Source organism: Talpa europaea, assembly GCF_964194135.1.
Source record: "Talpa europaea genome assembly, chromosome: 12".
Lineage (NCBI taxonomy): Eukaryota > Metazoa > Chordata > Mammalia > Eulipotyphla > Talpidae > Talpa > Talpa europaea.
The window spans coordinates 58,141,768-58,164,181 of record NC_140079.1 but is presented as its reverse complement, the minus strand read 5'-3'; the positions used below and the strand labels follow the sequence as shown (position 1 = coordinate 58,164,181).

The window sequence follows — 22,414 nt, the reverse complement described above, 5'->3', positions numbered from 1 at the left end:
GCTATTGTAAATAGTGCTGCTATAAACATAGGGGTGCAGGTGCCCTTTGGAATTAATGTTTGTGCCATTTGGGTAAATACCTAGGAGTGGAGAGAAATTTTAAACTTGAAATCAACCATGAACAAACATGACCATAATATGAGAGACAGAAAGGACATGTGAGGTAAAAGTTAGTGGTGCTTAAGGGGAGAACCAGAAATTTGTGTTATGATGAGGAAGGAGCAAAAGCATAATTAATAGTCAGTTATCAACAGTTCAGAAAATTGGATTTTTTTTTCATTTTTGTGTCAATTAACTGCTTAGTAGGTTTGTAAATCCATAGAATAGTTTTCTTGGGATGGATGGTTAGAATTTAAGGAAACAATCCTTGGTTTCAGGTGGTTTAGGTTCTGTAGAGGGAGAAACAGCTTTCACATTCTTTAAGGTGCCACATTCTTGGTTTATGACAAGAAGAAAAGCAGAGTTCTCTAGACGGAAAGGCAGAAATCTTAGCTCTTACCTTTTCTTAACCCATCTTAAACCACACTAGAAAAGAAATAGACTGAGAAAGAATTTTTTTAATGTAGGGACTGAATAAACCTGTGGGATAAAGTGGAGGAGAAAAGAAAGGACTGTTTGCAGTGTATTAAAATGAGGAGTCGAGACAAACATACAATACTTAATGAAACCAGGAGAAAACCGGGTGACATATGTAGAGTCTTGAGAGACACTCTTTAAATGATTGTTGTGGTTGGTGATAAGTGTGTTGGGGGCAGACTCTGGGTTGAAAAGAGGAAGGTGGCAGCTCTCCCTCCCATCTCCGTGTGGTGAAGTGGGCAGCAGGCTCTCCAACTGACCGCTACTATCACCGAGGCTAGCCCCGCTAAGGAGATCATATAATCCCAGCTCATGATCACAAGACAGTGGAGATATTTACTTTGTGTTGACACAAGCACTGAGACTAAACAGAACAATGTGACTGGCTTTGAACTGGGTCCTTCTGGCAGGCAACAGGGAAATACTGGGAAGCTAACAGAAGCAGCTAGCCAGGAGCTGGTGTAAGGAGGAACAGGTGCTCTCACTAATCATTTTACCTTTGGCTTTCATATCTCTGTGATCTCCCAGCAGGATTCTGGCCCAGCCACAGAATCTCTTCTCTTTCTCATGTTCTCTTTACCCTTTGGTAACCCACTGGCCAGAGTGACAGCTGTGTTTCTTTTCCCAAACAAATCGTGAGTGTCCAGGTCTCCAGGTCCCTGCTCGTTCTGTTCCCTCTACCCTGAACACCTTCTTCTCAACCCTTCCACCCCACCTCTCAGTTCCCTCTGCAGCTGGGAAGTCCTACTGACCTTTCTGAGGCCAATTCCCGAATTGCCTCTCTGGGCACCTTCCCCAGCAGCACTGTCTCTCTCCCATAAAACACACACGTGTCCATAACACTACTTATGTTGTACACCTCAGATTCTGTTCTTCCTAGTCCTGTTTCTACTTCCTTTATCATTTGTGTTCTTTGTATTGTATTCTCCCAAATCATTATAGAAGTGGGTAGGGTATAACAAAAAATATATCTTTGCATTTTCTTTCATCTACCCCTTCCTCTCTCTCATTCTCCTTTTTTCCCTTCTTCCTTCTTCAGGCATTTATCTGAGCCACTGTTTGAATATGTAATCTGATCCACTGGTAGAACTTATTTTTTAGTTCCTTGAGGAGAGAGCATCTTGTTTCTCTGAACCTAGTGCAGAATGTGGTCCCTCTAGGCGCTCAGGATCACCTCATTTAATTACTGGTGATGCACTTTAAGGCCACCCTACTGCAGTGACAGGCCCAAGTATATGGCTGGAATCTCTCAAAATTTGACACAAGGTTTGAAAACTGCCTTGTTGTTCTGAGACACTATGCATCACTCTCAGTGGGGACAGTTATTTTCATTAGCATAATCAGCTGGTTCATCATTAAGGGTCTGAGCAGGACAGATGACAAGCTCAAAGGTAGGTAATTTGAGGGGATTTAATAAAGGGATTTATAAAGATGTGAACAGGAGATTACAAGGAGGTCATGCAGGACCCCAGAGTGAAAGGCATCACCTCTAGGCCTGAGACGTCTATGCAGGGAGCAGAACTCAGAGGAGGAGAGCACAGAGGAGGGTTGCTAAAAGGAGAAGCCAGCAGGCAGCCACCCCTTATGGAGGGGGAAGCAAGAATAAGGCTCTTCTTTTCCTCACTTTCTCTCCAGGCTCCTGCCAGAGTGCCCTGGTGCTGACCCCAAACACAAGGGAGAGGCATGAAATCCAAAGGGCCAGGATCCCTAGGCACAGAAACAGAGCAGGTTGCGATGAGAAGGGAGCAGATCTGGAGGAGTTTGGTGAGGGCAGTCAACAGTTGGCCTGGAGGAGCATCCCCATTTGGTGATTCTCTCACACTAGCAGATGCCTGTAACCAGTCAGTACAGTCCCAAGGCATTGTGTGGCTATATCCTAAAACAAGGCATATTGGGGTCTCTCTGGTGGCGCAGCAGGTTGAGCGCTGCACTGTGAAGCTGTCCACAGCCTCTGCAGTGCAGGTTCGATCGTGGCCAGCCGGGCGAGAATCCCACATGGCTCAGCAAACCTCTCCTGTCTCGCCCGCTCCTCCCCTCAGCAGTGTATTTCGTCAGTCTGCTTGTTCTGCTTCCCACTCTGTCTCTGGTGAATCCTCTCACCCTCCCACATCTCTGGCCGGTACCCCGATTCTTGTATAAAAATAAATAATTAAAAAAATTAAAAAATAAAACAAGGCATACTGAAGGAGAAAGGCAAGATAATTTTACCTTTTTGAAATGTTTGCACAAATCATCACCGGGACTCTTCCAAAGATCGGGAATGTGTTTTGACAAACCTCTTTATGTGACTTTGACAGAGGAAAATGTCTCTGTTTCTAGAAGGAAGTGCTGCTCACGTGTTCCTCTGGGCACTGGGACCGGGCTGTGAGCTGCATGCCCCTGGATTGTGGCGTCCCTGACCCCTCCTTGGTGAACTACGCAACCTTCTACTGCTCACAAGGGACAGACTTCCTGAAACGCTGCTTAATCACCTGTGTCCCACCAGCCAAACTTCAAGGTATTATCTGACCCATCAGGAACTACATAAACTCTCTTCAGTTCCTTTGTTTGGCAATACTCCAGAATCTTCTCACCCCAGTGCTCAGCTATGCCACCCTTTTCTGATAATACCAGCAAAGTCCCAGAGGGTAACACCATTCTTTACCCCAGCTCCCTGGAAGGATCTCCTTAATGAGAGATATGCCAACTTTCCTGTTCAATTTAATTAGATGTCCTTCAGAGTCAAGCCAACTAACAGTTTCCTGACAGTATCAGTGTTCAAAGTAGTTTATCATGCACATTTTAAAATTTAATATTTACAACCATCCTCTAATGTTAGATGCATTAAGCTTGTTTTATAGATGAGAACACAGTGATAGGATTTGTCCCTGGCTGTACTGCTTATGAGAGATGAAGAGGGCGTGGAAGCCACTCTCATTGACCCTCCCTTCCACTCAGCTATTAACCTCTTTTCAGACTTTGAGGCGCCTAACATCGACCCCCGAGACTTGTTATAAATGCAGATTCTTGAGCCTTGCACTGACAGATTGTGCTTTATTATGTCTCGGGAGGGATGGAGATGCTACTGCAGAAGTTTATGGCTTGTGCTTGGAGAAACCGTGAATCCTACTAGGATATACGGTGTGTGTTTAAGCACAGAATCTGTATCAAATCACCTATTCAAACTCTGCCTCTGCGTCTTCTAGCTCAGGCAAGCCAATGAGATCCAATCTTCTGATGTGCAAAATAGGAGATAATGATGGTAATCTCTATCCTAGGGTTGTTTAAGGTTTGAAGTTTGCTTATACAAGTGCATACAGGTAAAATGCTTAGCACAGTGCATGGTATTTAATAAGCTCCAAAAACGTGTCATCTCTTGTTATTACAATGCTTTCCATGATAATGTCACAGCTGTATTTTTATTATTTCTAGTGCAGAAGTAAAGAAATGATTGAGTTGATAACCTCCCTTTCATTCAAATCAAGAAGCAGTTATCTAAGTTCTGTTCTTTTAAGAGACCATGCTGACTGCTCTGTGGGTAAAACAGAGGATAAACTGTTGACCTGATATTTTAGAGAAGTTGCTCAACAAAGAATACTGTGACTTTCTGAGATTGTCCTTGAGTTTTCATTCTTTTCTTCAATTATTATATGTCTGGATTCTCGGTCTTGAGCAACCTATGCTTCTCTTTCCTGGAGTCAGGACTGAGCCCATGGCTGACCTGTCTTGAAGATGGGCTCTGGTCTCTCCCCGAAGCCTTCTGCAAGTTGGAGTGTGGGGTCCCTCCTGTGATCCCGAATGCCAACCTGCTCCTGCCTCACTGCCTCCAAGGCAACCACGACGTGGGGTCCGTCTGCCGATATGAATGCAAACCTGGCTACTACGTGGCGGAAAGCGTGGAGAATAAAGTCAGGAAGTAAGTTGGGTCACCTCTGGTTTGTCCAATGCGTCCATCCTCCTACTTGCATCCTAGTCCCTCACATGTAAATCTAGACACTATTTTGGAAATAATATTAAGACCATCCAGATTGTCCATGGCTTGTGTCTGTTTTTCTGTAGGCACTCTCTTCACATGCACAGGTGTATTATCCAGTCAAGACAGACAGGTTAGCCAGGTGTGCTTTCTGTAGAGGCATCCTTTCCCATGGAAGCGCCATAGTCTAAAATACATGCTTATACAGACTCTCTGCCCTAATTATCATTTTCCTTGAAAGGGTTAGGAACTCCCCACATGTTATGTCTGTCACCGGAACCCACCACATGCTGGAACATTCTCATCAGGATGCTTGGAGGCTTCTGATTATGCCCCTGGGAGAAGCTTCCTAGACTGGTCTCCAGTTCAGACCCTTATTAGCTGTGTGATGCTGGATAGGTCTCTTCCTTTGCCTCAGTCTTTCCCATCTGTAAAATGAAAATGATAATAATTATTATATCTATTTGATAGGGCTGATGTCAGGACTAACTAAATTAATATGTATTAAACACAAGGTTTAGTAGATTCATTGTTATTATAAAACTCAAAATGTATTAGCTATGCTATAGCTATAATATAGTTATTATAGTCTCTCTCTCTGTTTTCTCCTTCCTTTCTGTGGACACACTCATAGACTGGGAAGACAAGAGTGCCTTTCTTCGGAAAATCTGGCAGAACAGAAAGGACAAATGTTTGATGGCATAATTTAAGAGAAGTACTTGGAAGAGAACCCTACTGGGTTTCAAATCCCAGTCTGCCCTTCCTTTATCAGCTGAGGTAGCCCAAGCACGTTACTTCATTCTTTGGGTCTTGATCTTTCTTTGTTGATTGAAGCTACTGCCCATATCAGGGCATTGAATTGAGGGTGAAAGGTGATCATGCATACCCAGCCCAGTGCCTGTCTTGTGTCTTTTGCTTGATAAATGGGACCAGGAAAGGAAAGTTTTCCTGAACAAATTAAACAAACAGAAAGTTTTCAGAGAAGAAACTCCTTGTGCTCAGTAAGTAGAAGCTATTCTTTCTCTACCATAAATTATGTCAGTACAGGAGAAAATTAAATTCATTTCTTACCCAGGACTTGGTTAAAATCTGTCCACAGATTGTATTTCAGGATGATTTTTTTAAGCCAACAACATCCAAGCCATAGTATTGCTTACGATGCCAGAAGGTACGAACTTTGATGGCGAGCTAGAATTTTCTAAAGGGGCAAAAGAAAATCAGGAAACTTACTCTCTGACTGGCATTTGCCATTCCCTTAGTTAATACCCAGTGTTCTTAATATGGGATTTATTAAGTGTGACTTAGCCCAGGACCTGCCATTCCAGAGAAAGCTCAGGTTCAGATGTAGGAGGGGTGCAGATAAGCCCCACCCCTGCTTGCCTTCTCAGCCTGAGACAAGATCTACATTGATTAGAACATGAATAATACTGATGAAAATTTATAGGAGGCACAACTGGTTCAGTGGACTCTGGCAGGTATAGGCAACTGTTTTTGACAACTGCAAACACATTTGCATGTAATTTTCATAGGACCTAGCTCATTTGCTTAGGCAATGAGAACCCGGGTTATCTTTAAGTGAGAATGGTATAGTAGCTAGCCTGAAGCTGCTGCTTTTCCCCTCTGTCTTCATGCCTTCTTTTTTATATACCTGCAGTCAACTAGGTATCTGCAGAACAGTGCATGGAAGAATTATTTTGAGAGAGAGAGAGAGGGAGGGGGGGAGAGAGAGAGAGAGGGAGAGAGAGAGGGATAGAGAAATAAAGGGGGCGGCTTTCAAGGGGAGGAGGAATTAAAGGTGGAGGGATCGTCCCTGGCTCTCAGGATCAGTGACTGAGCTTTTATTGGAACAGTGAGTCTTCCTCTATTCATCAGAACTTTCTGCCTTACTGTGCACTTCTGATGTTGCCAGCTTCCCCACCTCTGGGCAGGGGCAATCAAGGGCCATTTGTTGGCCCATCTATTCTGGTTGAGAAACTGGAGGCTTGCATCAGAATGTGATTGACACCTGTTGGTTTTTGGCTCAAACGTTGACATTCGCAAGCACCATGCTGAGGAGAGATTCAATTATTTACCATACTGTGTAAAATGATTTAAATCTTGGTTTACACCTGTTTCCATAGCAGGCAGTGGATGGGTAATCAGAAGTTTGCTTGTCAGTGTAAATGATTGTCATTTGCTGCTGGTGTTTACCCAATGAACTACATCAGCCTTGTTCCTTAATTGGTGGAAAGAGCCCAGAGTTGTACAAACAGGGCCCTCAAGTACTTTTCTAGGACATGCAGCAGAAAGAGAAGAAATTGAGAAAAAGAGAAAGGGAAATGAATCCAGACAGAGCGGGCACATTTTATGCAGTTGTACAGTGTAGCGGGAAAAACCCCATGATAGTCAGATTCACAATTTGTCATTTGCACGGCTCTGAACAAGAAATACCCAGTCAATAAATACCCCTATGTCTCAGTTCCTGCTTTCACAGTGTGAAGGATAGTAATTATTTCTGCCCAGGCTGAAAGAAGGTAATGCCTTGAAAGCACTTACTAAACTGTGAAGTTTAATACATGTGCAAGATATTACTTTTTGTTCATTTCTTTTCAAAAGAAGGAAACTGCCACCAAACTTATCAGCCAAGCACATTCCCTTCCTGCGTCTTCTCAAGTCTATTGAACATTGCTTCAAGGGAAAATGAAGATAAGTGCTGGATCTGATCTTGCTCTTTGGTCGAGATGAACTTGTAGCTGGCACATAGCTCACGTGCATGCCCATGCCAGCCCCTGAGTTAGGAAAAAAGAAACACACACAAATAAGGCATAATTTTTGGCCTCAAAGAGCACACAACCTCTGTGCCCACTCTCATGAGTGTTTTTTTCCTTGAAGCATCGCTTAGAAAGGAATTGGAGTGCAGGGAGGCTTTTTCTCCCCACGATTTGGGGGAGGTGACACAGCCCACATGGGATATAGTGCTGAGGATAGGGGAGTGCCAGGACTTAGGCGTGGGTCAAGCACCGAGACCTGGAAATCATGGGTGGAGTCAACAGTCCCCTAAGTTCCCCAGAGTACCCATGAATTTCCCAGAGGGAAATTGAAGAGGGTAAATGGACCTTGGGGGGGGCAAAGTCAATAAAACAGAAATAAATTCCCATTATCTACTGCAGCCAAATGATGGCACTCCATCATGAAATGTCCTGTCACCATTAAAAATGGAGAAAGACTATTTAAGGACAGGGGGAAGACATTCACAATACAACGCTAAGTGGATCACAGCAAGAGAGTGAATGTTATAAATGATACATCCCCGAAATTAGACTTTCCATATTGAAAGTCTAATTTTATCATTCTTTTTCAATAGTCAGAAATGACTACAATGTTAATAATCATAGTCTCAGGGAGTGAGTTTATAAAAAATAGACCTTCTTTTTCTGCTTGTTTCTGTTTGCCTTCCCATTACATCCAGACCTTCCCTGACAGCATCATTTATTTCACTGAGTATAAATGGTCTGGTTAGCTGTATAGATTCCACAATAGACTGTTTTGCTTAGATTCACTGGCCCAGAATATTTGCTGAGCATCATCAGCCCAATGGTTAGTACATTTGTCGGTAGATACTTAAATGCTTTCTGAATGGATGAAAAGACTGCATTCATAAGAAAAATCACCATGAGATTTGTTTTTTTTTTTTCTCTTAAAGTGGTAAAGATCTCTATTTCAAGTGTTTAGAGTAGATGAAAACTTTAAAAATAAATGTGTATGCTTCTTGTGTAGCAAATATCTGCAAAACATGAGGAATGATCATTCTTCATGCAGCTTTAACTTTATTCAACAAACATTTAAGCTTGATTAGTAAAACTCTGTCTAAACTAATAATAATAGAAAAAGGATTAGCCTCTCATTAGGGTCCCTGGAACAATAGTTCTTGTACCAAGCTGCACATTAGCATTATCTAGTAAGATTTCAAAAATCTTTATATCCAGCTCACACCTCAGACCAATTACATCTCTGAGAATGGGACCCATCAATGATTTGCCAATCTCCTCAGATCACTCTAATATGCAGCCAAAATCAAGAAGCACTAATAAAGTGGAATCTTAGTTCTCTAAGAACAATACTAGTCAAGGGATTTTGACTTTCCTTAAAAAATCCAAAATAATATTTGTTTTCAAAATTAGTGTGGCAGCATTTTTGCATGTCTCTTTGGAATGAGTTTATTTTTGGTGGTAATAGAGAAAATAGGAACCAGAATTATAAGAAGCTAGAATTTAGGTAGTTTCAGGAGTTCTTTCTTACTCCAATTTAAGCACATGTACTCTCCTTGAAGCCCTTTACTTTTTCTGCCACACAATTTACTTCCACCTCCCCATCATCATCAACCACTTCTTGGTTATTTGATTAACCTGACTTCCTAGGAAATAAAGGTATTGGACAAATAATTTATTAAAAAGACCTTATTATAGGGCCTCCCCTGGTGGCGCAGCAGTTGAGTGCTGGGCTGCAAAGCTGCCCACTGCAGTTCAATCCCTGGCCATGAGCAAGGGTCCCACACTGTGCGCAGACCTCTCCTGCCGCGCCCGCTGCTCCCCTCAGCAGTGTATTTCATCGGTCTGTCTGTTCTCTTCCCTGCTCTGGCTCTGGTGAATTCTGTCACCCTCCCACACTTCTGACTGTACCCAGTGCTTGTATAAACAAACAAACAAACAAACAAATAAATAAATCTTTATAAAAAAAATGACCATATTAAAGTCTACGTTATCTTTTACTTCAATTATTATCTTTTTCTAATTAGGTGTTACCTTTATGTGTGAAGGTTAGGTTAATCTCATTAGGGTCCATAATTAATTTAATTTCTCCATTATCCCTGCCTTCTAACTTCTCTAGATAGCATCTCCCTCTATAAGTTATTAATCAAAGTGCCATTTGGAAGGTTATGTCATAGTCAGACCTTCCTATGAATAATTATAGTCATCCTGTCTGAGGGTCATCAATGGTATCCACTTTTCCAAGTTCATAAATCTATTAGACTTCTTTAAACACAAAGGTGGGTAAGGACTGCAATAAAAAGGCCTCACGCTGTGACTATTTACTATTTAACAAATGTTTGGTTGCTAACCTAACTTTCAGTGGGTTTTGTCTGGTCTGATTTGGGGCCAAGGCCTGGGATGACCCTGGAGCTAGAAATGTGTGCTTGACACCATGTCTACACACATAGAAAGATCATTTGATGTGTCACTGACTTAAAAAGCATAAGGCCTAAGTTCTGTTCTATTGCCTTGATGATGATGGTGATGGTGATGGTGATTCATCACTATGTGCTGTGTGTGTTAAGCACTTTCCATAATCCATTCATTTTTCATCATGCTAATAAACTATTTTATAATAAAATGATATATTATACAGTATACATAATATAATGTTATAGTAATGTATAATTTGATATAGTGCAATAATAAAACATTTCAGTATATCATTGTTCCCTATCACCGATGGGGAACTAAGACTGAGTGCTGTTAAGCAGCCTTCCCACCATATTTCAGCCAACATGTGGTAAAGTTAGAAATAGAACCATTCTGACTCCAAATCCCATACATTTGCTAATAAGGCTTTTGAACTTGAGCAAATTGCTTCATTTCTCTGGGCCTGTTTTTCTATATCTGTAAAATAAGGGAAAATCTCAACTGGTTCCCAATTCTTAAAGTCCGTATTTTATTTTCTGGTTTAACAGGAACAATAAGAAGGGACCTCCCTGGTAGCCTCAGCACTGTCACTGCTAGGGCCTGAGTTTAATCCCCTCCAGGGAATTAATTTACATATGTGCAGCAGACCTCTTACCTTACCCACTGCTCTCCTTAACAGTGTATTTCAGTAAATCCACCTGTTCTGCTCCCCACTCTTGTCTCTGGTGAATCCTCTCACCCCGCTGCACCTCTTGCCTACACTCCATTTCTTTTACACAAAAGTAAATAAAATAAAATAAAATTGAATCAATAAGTAGAGTTACAACACTATAATGTAACACATTTGAGAGAAATGATATGTAACAATTTATTACAAACTGAGGGCAAGGAGCATTGGTAATATATTATAGCACTAATATGACACTAATATGACACAGACACAATCTTAGTTTATAAATGTAAGGTTATAGCTGGCCTGAATGGAAACCAAGCTTATATTTTCTTTTTCCCAAAAAGTTTGATTCATCATTCTCCATTCATATACATAAAAGGATTGGATCTATATTTTCTTTGAAAACAGAATATTCTATTAGGAAATTTTTTAAGATTTTTAGAATTGAGTTTTAAAATTAAGCACTTCCGGGCCTCCCCGGTGGCGCAGCCGTTGAACGCTGGGTTGCGAAGCTGCAGCACCGGTTCGATCCCTGGTCTCTGGGCGAAGGTCCCACATGGCGCGCAGACCTCTCCTGCCGCCCTCTGCTCCCCTCAGCAGTGTACTTCGTCAGTCTGCTCTGGCTCTGGTGAATTCTCTCACCTTCCCACGCTTCTGACTGTACCCAGTGCTTGTATAAATAAATAAAATAAATCTTTTAAAAAAATAAATAAAATTAAGCACTTCCTTAATGCTTCTTAAAAAGACAATTTTGTCTAATTTCTAGAAAGTTTTTTTTAAGATTTATTTTTATTTATTTATGCATACAAGAACTGGGGTGTAGGTCAACATTGCAGGGGGTGAGAGGATTCGCCAGAGACAGAGCGGAGAGCAGAATAGGCAGATCTACTGAAATGCACTGCTGAGGGGAGCAGCAGGCGAGACTGGAAAGGTCTGCTATGCCATGTGGGTTAGCTCCCTGGCTGGGAATAGCTTGATAGCACCAAGACTTTAACCACTGCACTGTCAGGGGGCCCCTTAGAAAAGGTTTCTTAAGCCAAGATTTAGCTCTTGCATTGGTGGTTAATTAACCAGGTTCTGGGGTTAATGAAATCTAAATTTGAATTCCAGCTTCTATTCATTAACTTTTTGACCTTGGGCAAATTATTGATCTCTATTGAACATCTCTATTCTTACTCACAAAATGGAGTAAATGGGAACAATTGTAGGTTTTGGGAAGAATTAAATCAGATAATAGACGTAAAGCATGTTTCTTGGTCATCTTAAGCTTTTAGGTCAGTAAAAGCTGCTGTTTTTCATCACTATCATCACCATCACCACCCACCGTCATCATCTTCATTAATCCCAGCAGATTAATGTTCTTGCAAAATGACTGTTGTTTCTGCTGTGTTTAGCAGGAAACTTCTATCACACCCAATATATATTCACCTACATTTTTAGCAGTGGCTATTGTGTCCCATGCATGAATGGTTCCTATGCTCCAGAAAAGCAACATAGAACAGAAACACAAGAATTGGCATTCTAAGTATAAGGGACAGGCATTCGATTGCCAGAGACAGGGGTGGAGAGCATTTTCTCTCCCTATCAAAATACACACACATAGAAAAATAAAAAGTTCATTAAATTTACAAATATCCACTCCCCTCCCCCATCATGTATGCTTCATCTCATTCTGCTGTCATTTCAGTGATTTATGAAAGTACTGCAGTGGCTTCAAGTGGACCATGACAGGAAAAAAAAAAAAATGTGGGGGAAGAGAGATGGAAATGAAATAGTCAGCCAGATATAGCAGGGCACATTTCACAAATTAAATAAGGTCAAACTGGCCTGGGAGAAGAGGAAAGTGCATGTCCTGAAAACATTACCTAGATTTAAATTTTCTTTTTGATCTTTTTGAACCATAACTTGCATCTTTGAGATTGAACTAAAGTTATCCTACTATAGGAAGGAAAAGAAGGACTTGGTTAATGAAATAGAAATATGTGATGAAGACCAATGAGTAAATTCCTTAAGTATCCTGGATTTGTAATTTTTTAAAGAATCAATAACATTATTGACCTCATTTCTCAGTCATAATAATGTGCAGATACATATATGAATCCATGTTAAACTTACATAAAGAAACACACGTGTTCTCTATGATTTGCTCAAGGAGCCCGCTGTAATCTGCATGAGGACTCATGCATCTGTGAGAAATAGAAATTTGTTTTCCTTCCATTAAGACATTGTCTGGCTTTATAATTGGTGTTTACAGTAAATACATTCAAAGTTTATCCTAGGAGTCCTCAATTCTCTTGCCATTGTAGGATAATGTGAGCTTTAGGCTAATTTATTACAGTCTTTTTTGGCATCAAAGCAACTGAATCTCTGCTCCAAGCCTTGGCCAATCAAATACACAAGCGGGTGCAGGCCAGCTCACTGCTGCAGGCTTCACAGAACTTGGCGATTGACATGCATAGCTCCTTCTCTTCAAACACAGCCTCTGTCAAACTCATAAATTTCCCTGTGACCTTCAATCCCAAGCTAGGGAACATCATACTGTGAAACTGTCCTTCCTCTTTCGATCTTTTATTGACAGCAGATTTCTCTATTAATCAGGAAAAATAACTTTTTAAATCTAATGTGAGTAAATGCTGGATTGTTATCTATAAGCCAGGAGGATTTTCTTCAACCTAATATTCCTTCCTGTCTTCCTTTTCCTACCTCATCCTTGACTCAGGCTCCTGCTAACCCATTCTCAGTCTGCTGGGGTTAACAATTTGATTGTGACCTTACCTTTTCTTTTAGTGATGAAAATAATCAGATTTAGAATTCTGCAGAATCATGTTAATAGCTATTGCTTATATTTGGATTTAAAGTGTATGCATTGCAGAAACCTCAGGCTGCTTTTTGATCCAGGGATGAGCTGAGCAGATTTGTTAGGAAGATAACCCTCTGGCAGTGTGGAAAATGTGTGTGAGAGTCCAGAAATTCATGGAAAAAGAGATTAAGTGGAACCTGTTGAACTTGAAAGAGGCTGCATGTTGGACAATTCAGGCAGCAGCTGTGATAGATGGAGAAGTGGCCTTAAATTTGAGTTAGATGGTCAGATCTGGAGGCAGGACTTGACTGGACATGCCACATGGGAGAACAGAAAGTCCAAAAATAGAAGTGAAGGGTTGGGCTTAGAAGCAGTACTGTCCACACTCTTTTAGGACTTAGTAAGATGCTCATTGTGACAGGCTGTATTTTATGTGGGAGAAGTACTTCATAAGGGACATTTTTTTTTTAAGTCAGGGCTGCATGGAAGGCCAAAGCCAATATATCAGGTGGGTTGTTGCTGCCACAATAGAATGGACTGTGGCCAATAGAATGAATTGTGGCCAGACCTGGGGTGTCTGGTGTTAGAGAGTGCAGAATGACTAGGATCGGCTGTAGACTAGACATACCTGGAGTCTGTCTGCTCCCCATTTAAAACACTGGCTTGAGAAACCAGGTCTGCAATTTGTTAAGGAAAAACTGGTGTGGAATTTGCAAGTGCTGCTAGTTCTGTCTGGAATGGGGTAGAGAACTGTGTCTGTTAACATGGTCTAGGTCAGTGTGTCTCAAATTTGAATGTTGATAGGAATCACTTGGGGATCTTGTTAAAATACAGATTCTGATTGAGTCAGCCTGGGAGTTGACATTTCTGACAGCCTCCCAGTTGAATACACAGGTCCTGTTCCAGGAACTATACCGAAACAGAGAAGGAATAAACTTTATTCTTAGTAAAGAGGCTTTCTAATTTCAAACACTGACCATGTGCCAGGCAAAATGCGTATCCAATTAATTCTTCAGTTTCCCAATCTAAGCTATGGAAAGAGGTGATTGGTTCCTACAGTTTCTATTTTAGGGATATTCTTTGTGATGGAACATTAGATACACAGTACAAACAGGAAGTAATGTATCTGTAGTTCCATTTCTAGGAATACTAATGCTTTTGTGTCATGAATTAGCATTGGCTTCAGATAGATCATGATACTAATCCCTGCTCTGCCCTTAGCTAATTAGATAACCCAGAAATGTTATCTTACTTTTCTAAAATTTTCTTACCGCTTCTATAAAATAAACATGTAAGCATTCATTGAACCAATGTTTATTGGTGCATATAATGTATAGCATTGTGTGGGCACCTTAGGCTATAAAAGTAAATAAGGTGTGTCCTCACCAAGGTTGTATTTCAGATAGGGGAGAAAGGCAATATGTGAATAAAGCCAATGAACAAAAAAATTATGGAGTATGCATTCTATGAAAGATATGATGCCATTTTTATAACAAACCAAAAATATTAGAGGTGTAAAATGAGAATGCTCTGTGGAGGTGAAAATAATTCTTAAATAGGATGAAAAAGAAGGAGCCAGTCAAGAGATCTCCAAAAAGAAAAGCATCCAAAGAGGACTGGCGCTAGCATTCTTTGTTAAGAAAGAGCTAGCGTTATGATTGGGATTCTACGTTCAGTATAAGCAAAGTACATTATAGAAGTTGAATGAGGCATAATATGAGGCTAGAGAAAGTATGTCAAGGTCATACAGCACCTTGTAGGCTAAAGTGAGAAGTTTGGATTTTATCTCATGTACAGGAACAAACAAAATATTCTAAGTAGGGAAATGACATGAACTAGTTTATTTGTTTTTATAAAAGCTCCATCTGATGGTGTTTGCTGACTAAATAGGAAGGGCATGAATAGAGAAATGGAGTATCCAATTAGAAAGTGAACTTGGGGTAGTGTTCATGGCAATGAAGGTGCAGAGGTATGAGGAGTGAGGCTAGAGATGTTTGGGGATAAAACTGAGAAAACTTACTGAAAGATTGAATAAGATCAATTGGGCATCTGAGGATATAAAGGTAAGAAGAAACAACCAAGGATATCTCCTAAGTAACAGACAGATGGTGATATTATTCACTGAGCTGGAAAGGATTAAGGAAGACCATGTGTGTAGATAAAGGAACCAAGAACTCTGTTTTTAGTTATCACATAGGGTGGGTTGGAGAATAACATGATATAGATAGAGAGTCTTCTGTGCAATGCCTAGCACTTCAGGGCTCAAGAATTTATTGTTTAACTGTTGTTATTATTCATAAGGGACTACCCACTGGAGATACCAGATGACTTTGATTGGTAAAAACATGTTAATTCTCTTGAACTCAGCAATCATGATTTTATTTTCTCCAATGGAAAATAAATATTGCTTTTGAAAATCCTGCAGTGGTGATAGAAGGATGGGATAAATTCATGTGTGCCTCAAGCAACATCAATCAAATTTTCAGCCAAGTTTTGATTACATGATCTTTATTTCTGGCAATGATGTAAAAAGCAGAAAGAGCACAGCTGGATTTTCAGCACTAGGTGGGTGCCACAAGTTCTGGAAATTGGAAAAAGCATCTTCTAACTTGGAAATTGTGGTGCTTTGTCTGGAGTAGTTAGAGGGAAAATAAATACAAATCTCTTACTCCTGAGTTCTCATGACACCATTTACAGAGCAATCTGTCTGCCTATAGTTATCTTGTTTGGTCTTTGCAAAGAAATCATCCATCCTTTTGGTCAGGATGATTAGGTGGGTGATTTTGCTCTCTGATTTCCATATCTATTGCTTATTATTACTAGAATAGAAAAGTCACATACTTTTAGTAGTTTGCCAACTTGACTGCATATAAAAACTGCTGGCAAGTAAAAAAATATATAGTGTTAAATTCGTCCCCAGAGATTTATTTCATTAGGCCTGGCAATCTTGGTTCTTAAATGGCTCCTCCATGATTCTGATGGAGCTGCTTCACAAACATCATTTGCAAGCCTCTGATCTAGTGGTCAGGGTGTTATGTCATGATTTTAAAACTTCAAGTAGTATTCTTGTTTTTGCCAGTGACTTGTTTATTGTGTGGCATTTGGAAAGTCACTTCATGGTTTTTAATGTGTAGTTTCCTATCTGTAAAATGAGATAATTTAGGCTCCCTGACTCCATTGGGTTGAAGAAAATAAAGGAAATGAGAAAATATAATGAGAAGAATGTTTCATGTGAGATGACTTGGACAAGACTATTAAGAAGTCTTGGAGTTGCTGTCCTGGTGAGGGCTTGTCTGCATGCATTAATCTAGTGTCTAATATCATCATTCTTAGAAATGCAAACCATTGATGATTTCAAAGTGTATCTTAGCTCTTAATTCAGGTACTTTATGCAAAGGAGTTGGACAATCATGAATAAATCAATGTTTTCATTAATGATTTTCAAGGAAACAGACTGTTAACATGTGACCCAGGGTACCCCAAATCACTAAGAGGTGCATGTTCTAAAGGATTTGGCCGTGCATGTGCATAAAGGCAAAGGAAGCAGACCCTTTGTGTGATAGATCTTTAATATATATAATTAGTGCGCATAGAGATAAAACTGATTATTAGCCATCCCGTCATGCACAAATGCCCAGGCAAACAGGGTTGGCCCAATGCAGGGCCACAGAGGCCCAAAAAGTTGCCATAAGTCTAAGGCACCTTCTGGTGGGGAACAACAAGAAAGGGGCTAGACAAATTGAGACAAAAGGAGCAAAATCAACGTACAAATCAAGACAATGACTGTCATTGTTCTGCAAGGACAGCCTTTCCACTTGCCTCTCACTTGCGTGGCTCTTCCAAGTGTCTCTACGTGTCCCTCATCCTTGTGTCTCCTTCTAAGTCGCCCCCCCAACCCCCCAAGTTCCTGGCCAAGTCAAAGCTGGAGAAGCAAGAGTCTCAGAGCCCACCTGCCTTCCATGTTATGTAGCTGCACCTGGCCACTCTGCTTTAACCCTAGTTCACAGTAGTTCTCCTGTTCAGAAAGCCCAGTTCGTGGCATGGGACTTGTAATCCAGGATGGCTATGTGTAAATGGGGTAGGGAAAATGGCACCTCCCTTTATCTGTAACACAAGGTTACTCCTTAACATCATCCAACTAGAAGAAATACAGAGGGAACTCTTATACCACTTGAGGGCATCACTATAGGCTTCACCCCCCTTCCAGGGTCCTGCATGGAAACCAAATCTCCTGAAGCTGGAAGGAATCTAGAATACTCTGAATTCAAATTCCCTCGAGATTAACAATCTTTTTTGGAAAAAAAATAGTCAGAACCAGCCCATGGCATTTGGGTGCAGAGATTCGTACCATATGCTCTTAAGATTAGTGCTCTAAGCAAGGATTGATTGGCATTGACATGGAGCCAATGAGGCAGCACTATTTGGCCTTAAGGAACTGACCAATCAAATATTTTGTGAGAAGTCTGAGGGAGGGACCTGAAGAATGTTATCCGATGGAGTAACATGGAGAAATTGTGAGAGGATTATAAGGCCAAGGAAGAAGGACAACTCGTGAGGCTGAAGACACATAAGAACCCTGTAGAAAATAAACTAGGTTTCCTGGAGAATCAGGACTGTCTCCAGTATGTCCTCACCCCTGCCTGTCATTCCTCTTCTGGAGTCCACAGCACCAGTGTCCATTCTGCTACTTCCCTGTGCCTTCTGGAGTACCCTCTCCCCTTTATAACTGATAGTACTAGTGACTGACTGTGCAGGGCCTGTCATGTGTCTGGGTGCCACTCACAGCACCCAACACAACCCATGTGAGTGATCTGTCCACCCTCACCTTTAAACTGGCAAGGAAATACATGAGGTCAACATTCCTGAATGGTTCTTCATTCTGGGTAAGGAAAGGGAGGACCTTTTCCATGGCTGAAATGTTCCAACCAATTCAGAGAAAAATACCACATGAAGTCAAAATATTTTCATCCTGGCCAAGCAAGGGTTTTCCTCTATAACCACACCGACATGCAGGGTTTCACAGCCTGGCCTCTCCCCTGGTGTCAGTGGTAAGTTCTTAGCCTCTGAAGTCTTCATTTATTAGCGTCCACTAGTTTTTAGAAGTATTTTGCCTTGTGAACCATGTGATATATAAACGTCCAGTATTTCTTTGTCATTCTGACTTGCTTTACTACACATAATTTCCTTGAATTCCTTCCGCTCTGCTGTAAGTGACAACATTTCATCTCTCCTCATGATGGAATAGTATTCCATTTAGCTACACCACATTTTCTTGATCCAATCCCTTATCAGTGGACACTAAGGTTGTTTCCATTTTTATCTATTGTAAATAATGCTGAAATAAGCATTATAGAGCATAGGGTTTTTTGATCCTGCATTGATCAAATTCACTTAAAGTTAATATGTTTAATATTAGTGTAAAGCAACTATTACTATCACTAGTACTAAAAGCACAGGCCTACCTTTACTTCTATATTTAAAAATTAGACTGGGAAGGTAGGACATTTCTTTAATAAGAGCAAGCTGCCCTGCTTATTTGCTAATCCTAATCACATATTACTGAGGATCATGTTTTCTTCCATGACTTCTATTCTGATGGGCTATTTTATTTTATGTCTTATCAGCAAGTTCCTGAAGCTACAATGCCTGGAGGGTGGAATCTGGGAACAAGGCAGCTGCATTCCAGTGGTGTGTGAGGCCCCTTCTCCTATCTTTGAAGGGATGTATGAATGTACCAATGGCTTTGAGTTCAACAGCCAGTGTGTGCTCAACTGTAACGAGGAGAGTGAAAGGGTAAGATTAAGATGATTTCTTGAACTTTGTTTTGGATCTAGCATTGTCCTAATCTTGACGATCAATCCATGAATGTTGAGTAGAAATGATCTGAATGAATCCCAATAGGCAGGATTTTAAATGGGAGTGTTTATACTATTTATAGGGAATGCAAAAGATAACCATGTTTTGGCAATATTACCTGCTGCATTCAAAACTTCCTTTTGGATAAGAAGAATCTGATGGATTGGGTAGCTGGTAAATTCAAAAAAAAGCTGGGATTCTGATTTGGCAATGTGATTTCCTCCCATGCATGGCCACTGTCCGAACCTGGTTGGGAATGCTGGTATATTTTTCAATAGAAAAAAATCCTAAACAGAAATGCAAATTCCTCGGCAAACACAGCCGACAGCGCTGTTTGACTATTGTTTTCCCTAGGTTTTTGGCGCAAGAGGAATCAAATGAAAACCACAGATTTATCGTGGTTGTGTGACTAAAATCAATTTTATTTTAGAATCTTTTCAAGTACCACACACATACTTGAGACAGGATGTTAAGCAGGCCTCCTAGGCAAAGATCAGTGACCTTGACGGCTCTCTTGGCACCTGTGTTTATCTCATTGTCCAGCAGGCCAAGGTAAGAACTGTAGGGCAGATGTGAAAAGCATATGCCATGAAATGAGACCCCTGAGAAATCAAACACATATGTTTACACTGATTATTTAAGGACTTGTGGATTTGACTAGATGAAGGGAGTGTTATCTGTAATTCCAAAATTTTATTTTCTTGGGTTTTGTGAGTTAGTGTTTTCTGTGTTCCACATATAGTATACATTGTGATTATCAGGTGTGGAGCCAAGAATCAGAGAAACCATCCTAAATACATGGTAAAAGGGAGTAGAATTTTGGTGAGATCAAAAATAAATATGTTATGTCTATTCAAGCAGAAAGGCAAAAGAACACCTTCAGAAAATTATGAATTGGTTCCACTGGATCAAACTCGTCTTGGAAGGATTCTGACAGGGGGCCTCCCTGGTGGCGCAGGCGGTTGAGCGCAGCGCTGTGCAGCTGTCCGCAGCCTCTGCAGTGCTGGTTTGATTCCCGCCAGCCTCGGAGCAATCCACATAGCGAGAGACCTCTCCTGTTGTGCCCACTGCTCCCCTCAGCAGTGTATTTCATCAGTCTGCCTGTTCTGTTCCCCGCTCTGTCTCTGGTGAATCCTCTCACCCTCCCACGCATCTGGCCTGTACCCCAGCTTTTGTATAAATAAAGAAACAAATCTTAAAAAAAAAGATTCTGACATTGGCCACAAGCAGCCTCGTGTGATAGTATGGATACATCAATGTAAAACACCAACTAGGGACAAATTCCAAAAACATCTCAAAATACAGAAGCTAGAGTTGATAGCTCATCTCATCCTTATGTTCCAAAGGAAAACCTATTGCTGGTACATTTTATGAGTAACAAAATCATTCATTTCCATCACATCAGAACAACAGAGAAATTGCTTTAAATATTGTCATGGGTCAGTAACAACATGGTTACTATTTCTTTCTTTTTTTTTTTTTTGCTTTTTCTTTTCCTTTTTTTCCTTTTTTTATTTAAATTTTATTTTTATATTCCCCATACAATTACAACCCCCTTATTTTGACCCCAAGCCCTCCTTTCCCCGCCCCCCAACCCCCATAGAGTGTCTCTGGTTCATAGTTGTTTGTTGATTTTGATATTTTCTTTCTTGTAGTTATTATATTTCCTCGTCCCTTATTTAAGTTTTCTAGATTCCTACTATGAGTGGGTCCATCCGGTATTTTCCTTTTTCTTTCTGGCTTATTTCGCTGAACATGATCCCTTCCAGCTCCATCCATGTTGTTGCAAATTACATGTGTTTATCTTTTTTGAATGCTGAGTAATATTCCATGGTGTGTATGTATAACATCTTCTTGATCCAGTCATCTATTTTTGGGTGTTTGGGTTGTTTCCAAAGGTTAGCTATTGTAAATAGAGCTGCTATAAACATAGGGGTGCAGGTGTTCTTTGGAATTGATGTTTCTGTGTCCTTTGGGTAAATACCTAGGAGTGGAATTGCTGGATCATATGGAAGCTCTATGTTTAGTAGGACAAGAAATCTCCACAGAGCTCTCCATAGTGGATGAACCAGTTTGCACTCCCATCAGCAATGCAGGAGAGTTCCTTTTCTCTGCATCCTAGCCAACATTTGTTGTTGCTAGTTTTTTAATATGTGCCATTCTCACTGATGTAAGATGGTATCTCATGGTAGTTTTGATTTGCATTTCCCTGATTACAAGTGATGTTGAACATTTTTTCATATGCTGTTGGCCATTTGCATTTCCTCGTCATAGAAGTTTCTTTTTAGCTCTTCTGCCCATTTTTTGACTGGATTATTTTCTTTGTTGTTGTTGAGTCTCATCAGCTCTTTGCAGATTTTTGTGATCAGTCCTTTATCATTAGTGTTGTGTGCAAAAATGTTCTCCCAGTTGGTGGGGTTTCTCTTTGTTTTTGTTATTGTCTCTTTTGCTGTGCAGAAGCTCTTTAATTTGATGTAGTCCCAGCTGTTTATCTTTGCCTTCACTATCACTGCTTTGGGTGATGTGTCTGTAAAGATGTCTTTGATGTGCATATCATGTAGTGTCTCGCCTATATTTCCTTCTATGTATTTTATGTTTTCAGGTCTTATGGCTAGTTCTTTAATCCATTTTGAGTTGGTTTTTGTGCATGGTGTTAGGTAGTGGTCAAGCTTCATTCTTTTGTATGCAGCAACTCAGTTTTCCCAGCACCATTTATTGAACAAACTTTCTTTGCTCCAATGCATATTCTTTGCTCCTTTATCAAAGATTAGTTGACCATAAATCTGTGGGTTTATTTCTGGATTTTCTATTTGATTCCATTGGTCTGTGTGTCTGTTCTTGTTCCAATACCATGCAGTTTTGATGATTATGGCTTTGTAGTAGAGTTTGAAGTCTGGGAGTGTGATGCCTCCATTCCCTTCTTCATTTTTTAGGAGAGCTTTGGCTGTTCAGGGTTTTTGGTGATTCCATATGAATTTTATCAATAATTGTTCTATTTTTTTTGAAGAATGACATTGAAATTTTGATTGGAATAGCATTGAATCTGTATATTGCTTTTGGTAGGATGGCCATTTTAATAATGTTTATTCTTCCAATCCATGAGCAGGGGATGTCTTTCCATTTCTTTGTGTCTTCTTCTATTTCTTTTAACAGTGTTTTATAGTTTTCTTTGTATAGGTCCTTTACCTCTTTTGTTAGATTTATTCCCAAATATTTGATTTTTTTTTTGTTTCCATAATAAAAGGGATGGTTTTTTTGATTTCTTCAGATTTATTGTTTGTGTATAGGAAGGCTACTGACTTTTGCGTGTTGATTTTGTATCCTGCCACTTTACTGATTGATTAGTTGAATTAGTTTTTCTGTGGACTTTTTGGGGTTCTCTATGTATATTATCA

General features: G+C 40.3%; 1 protein-coding gene across 2 annotated transcripts in view; it reads left to right on the top strand.

The window, feature by feature from the left end:
* PAPPA2 (pappalysin 2) overlaps positions 1–22,414 on the top strand; it is a gene marked incomplete at its 3' end in the record, with an annotated part of 286,538 nt that overhangs the window by 206,206 nt on the left and 57,918 nt on the right. The window contains exons 15-17 of one of the 2 annotated variants that reach the window (XM_084251295.1): positions 2,899–3,073; positions 4,258–4,471; positions 18,788–18,956. In XM_084251295.1, the coding sequence (XP_084107421.1) occupies positions 2,899–3,073; positions 4,258–4,471; positions 18,788–18,956 (558 nt within the window). Of the gene's footprint in view, positions 1–2,895; positions 3,074–4,257; positions 4,472–18,787; positions 18,957–22,414 lie in introns of both variants that reach the window. The other variant, XM_084251294.1, reaches the window with a different exon arrangement.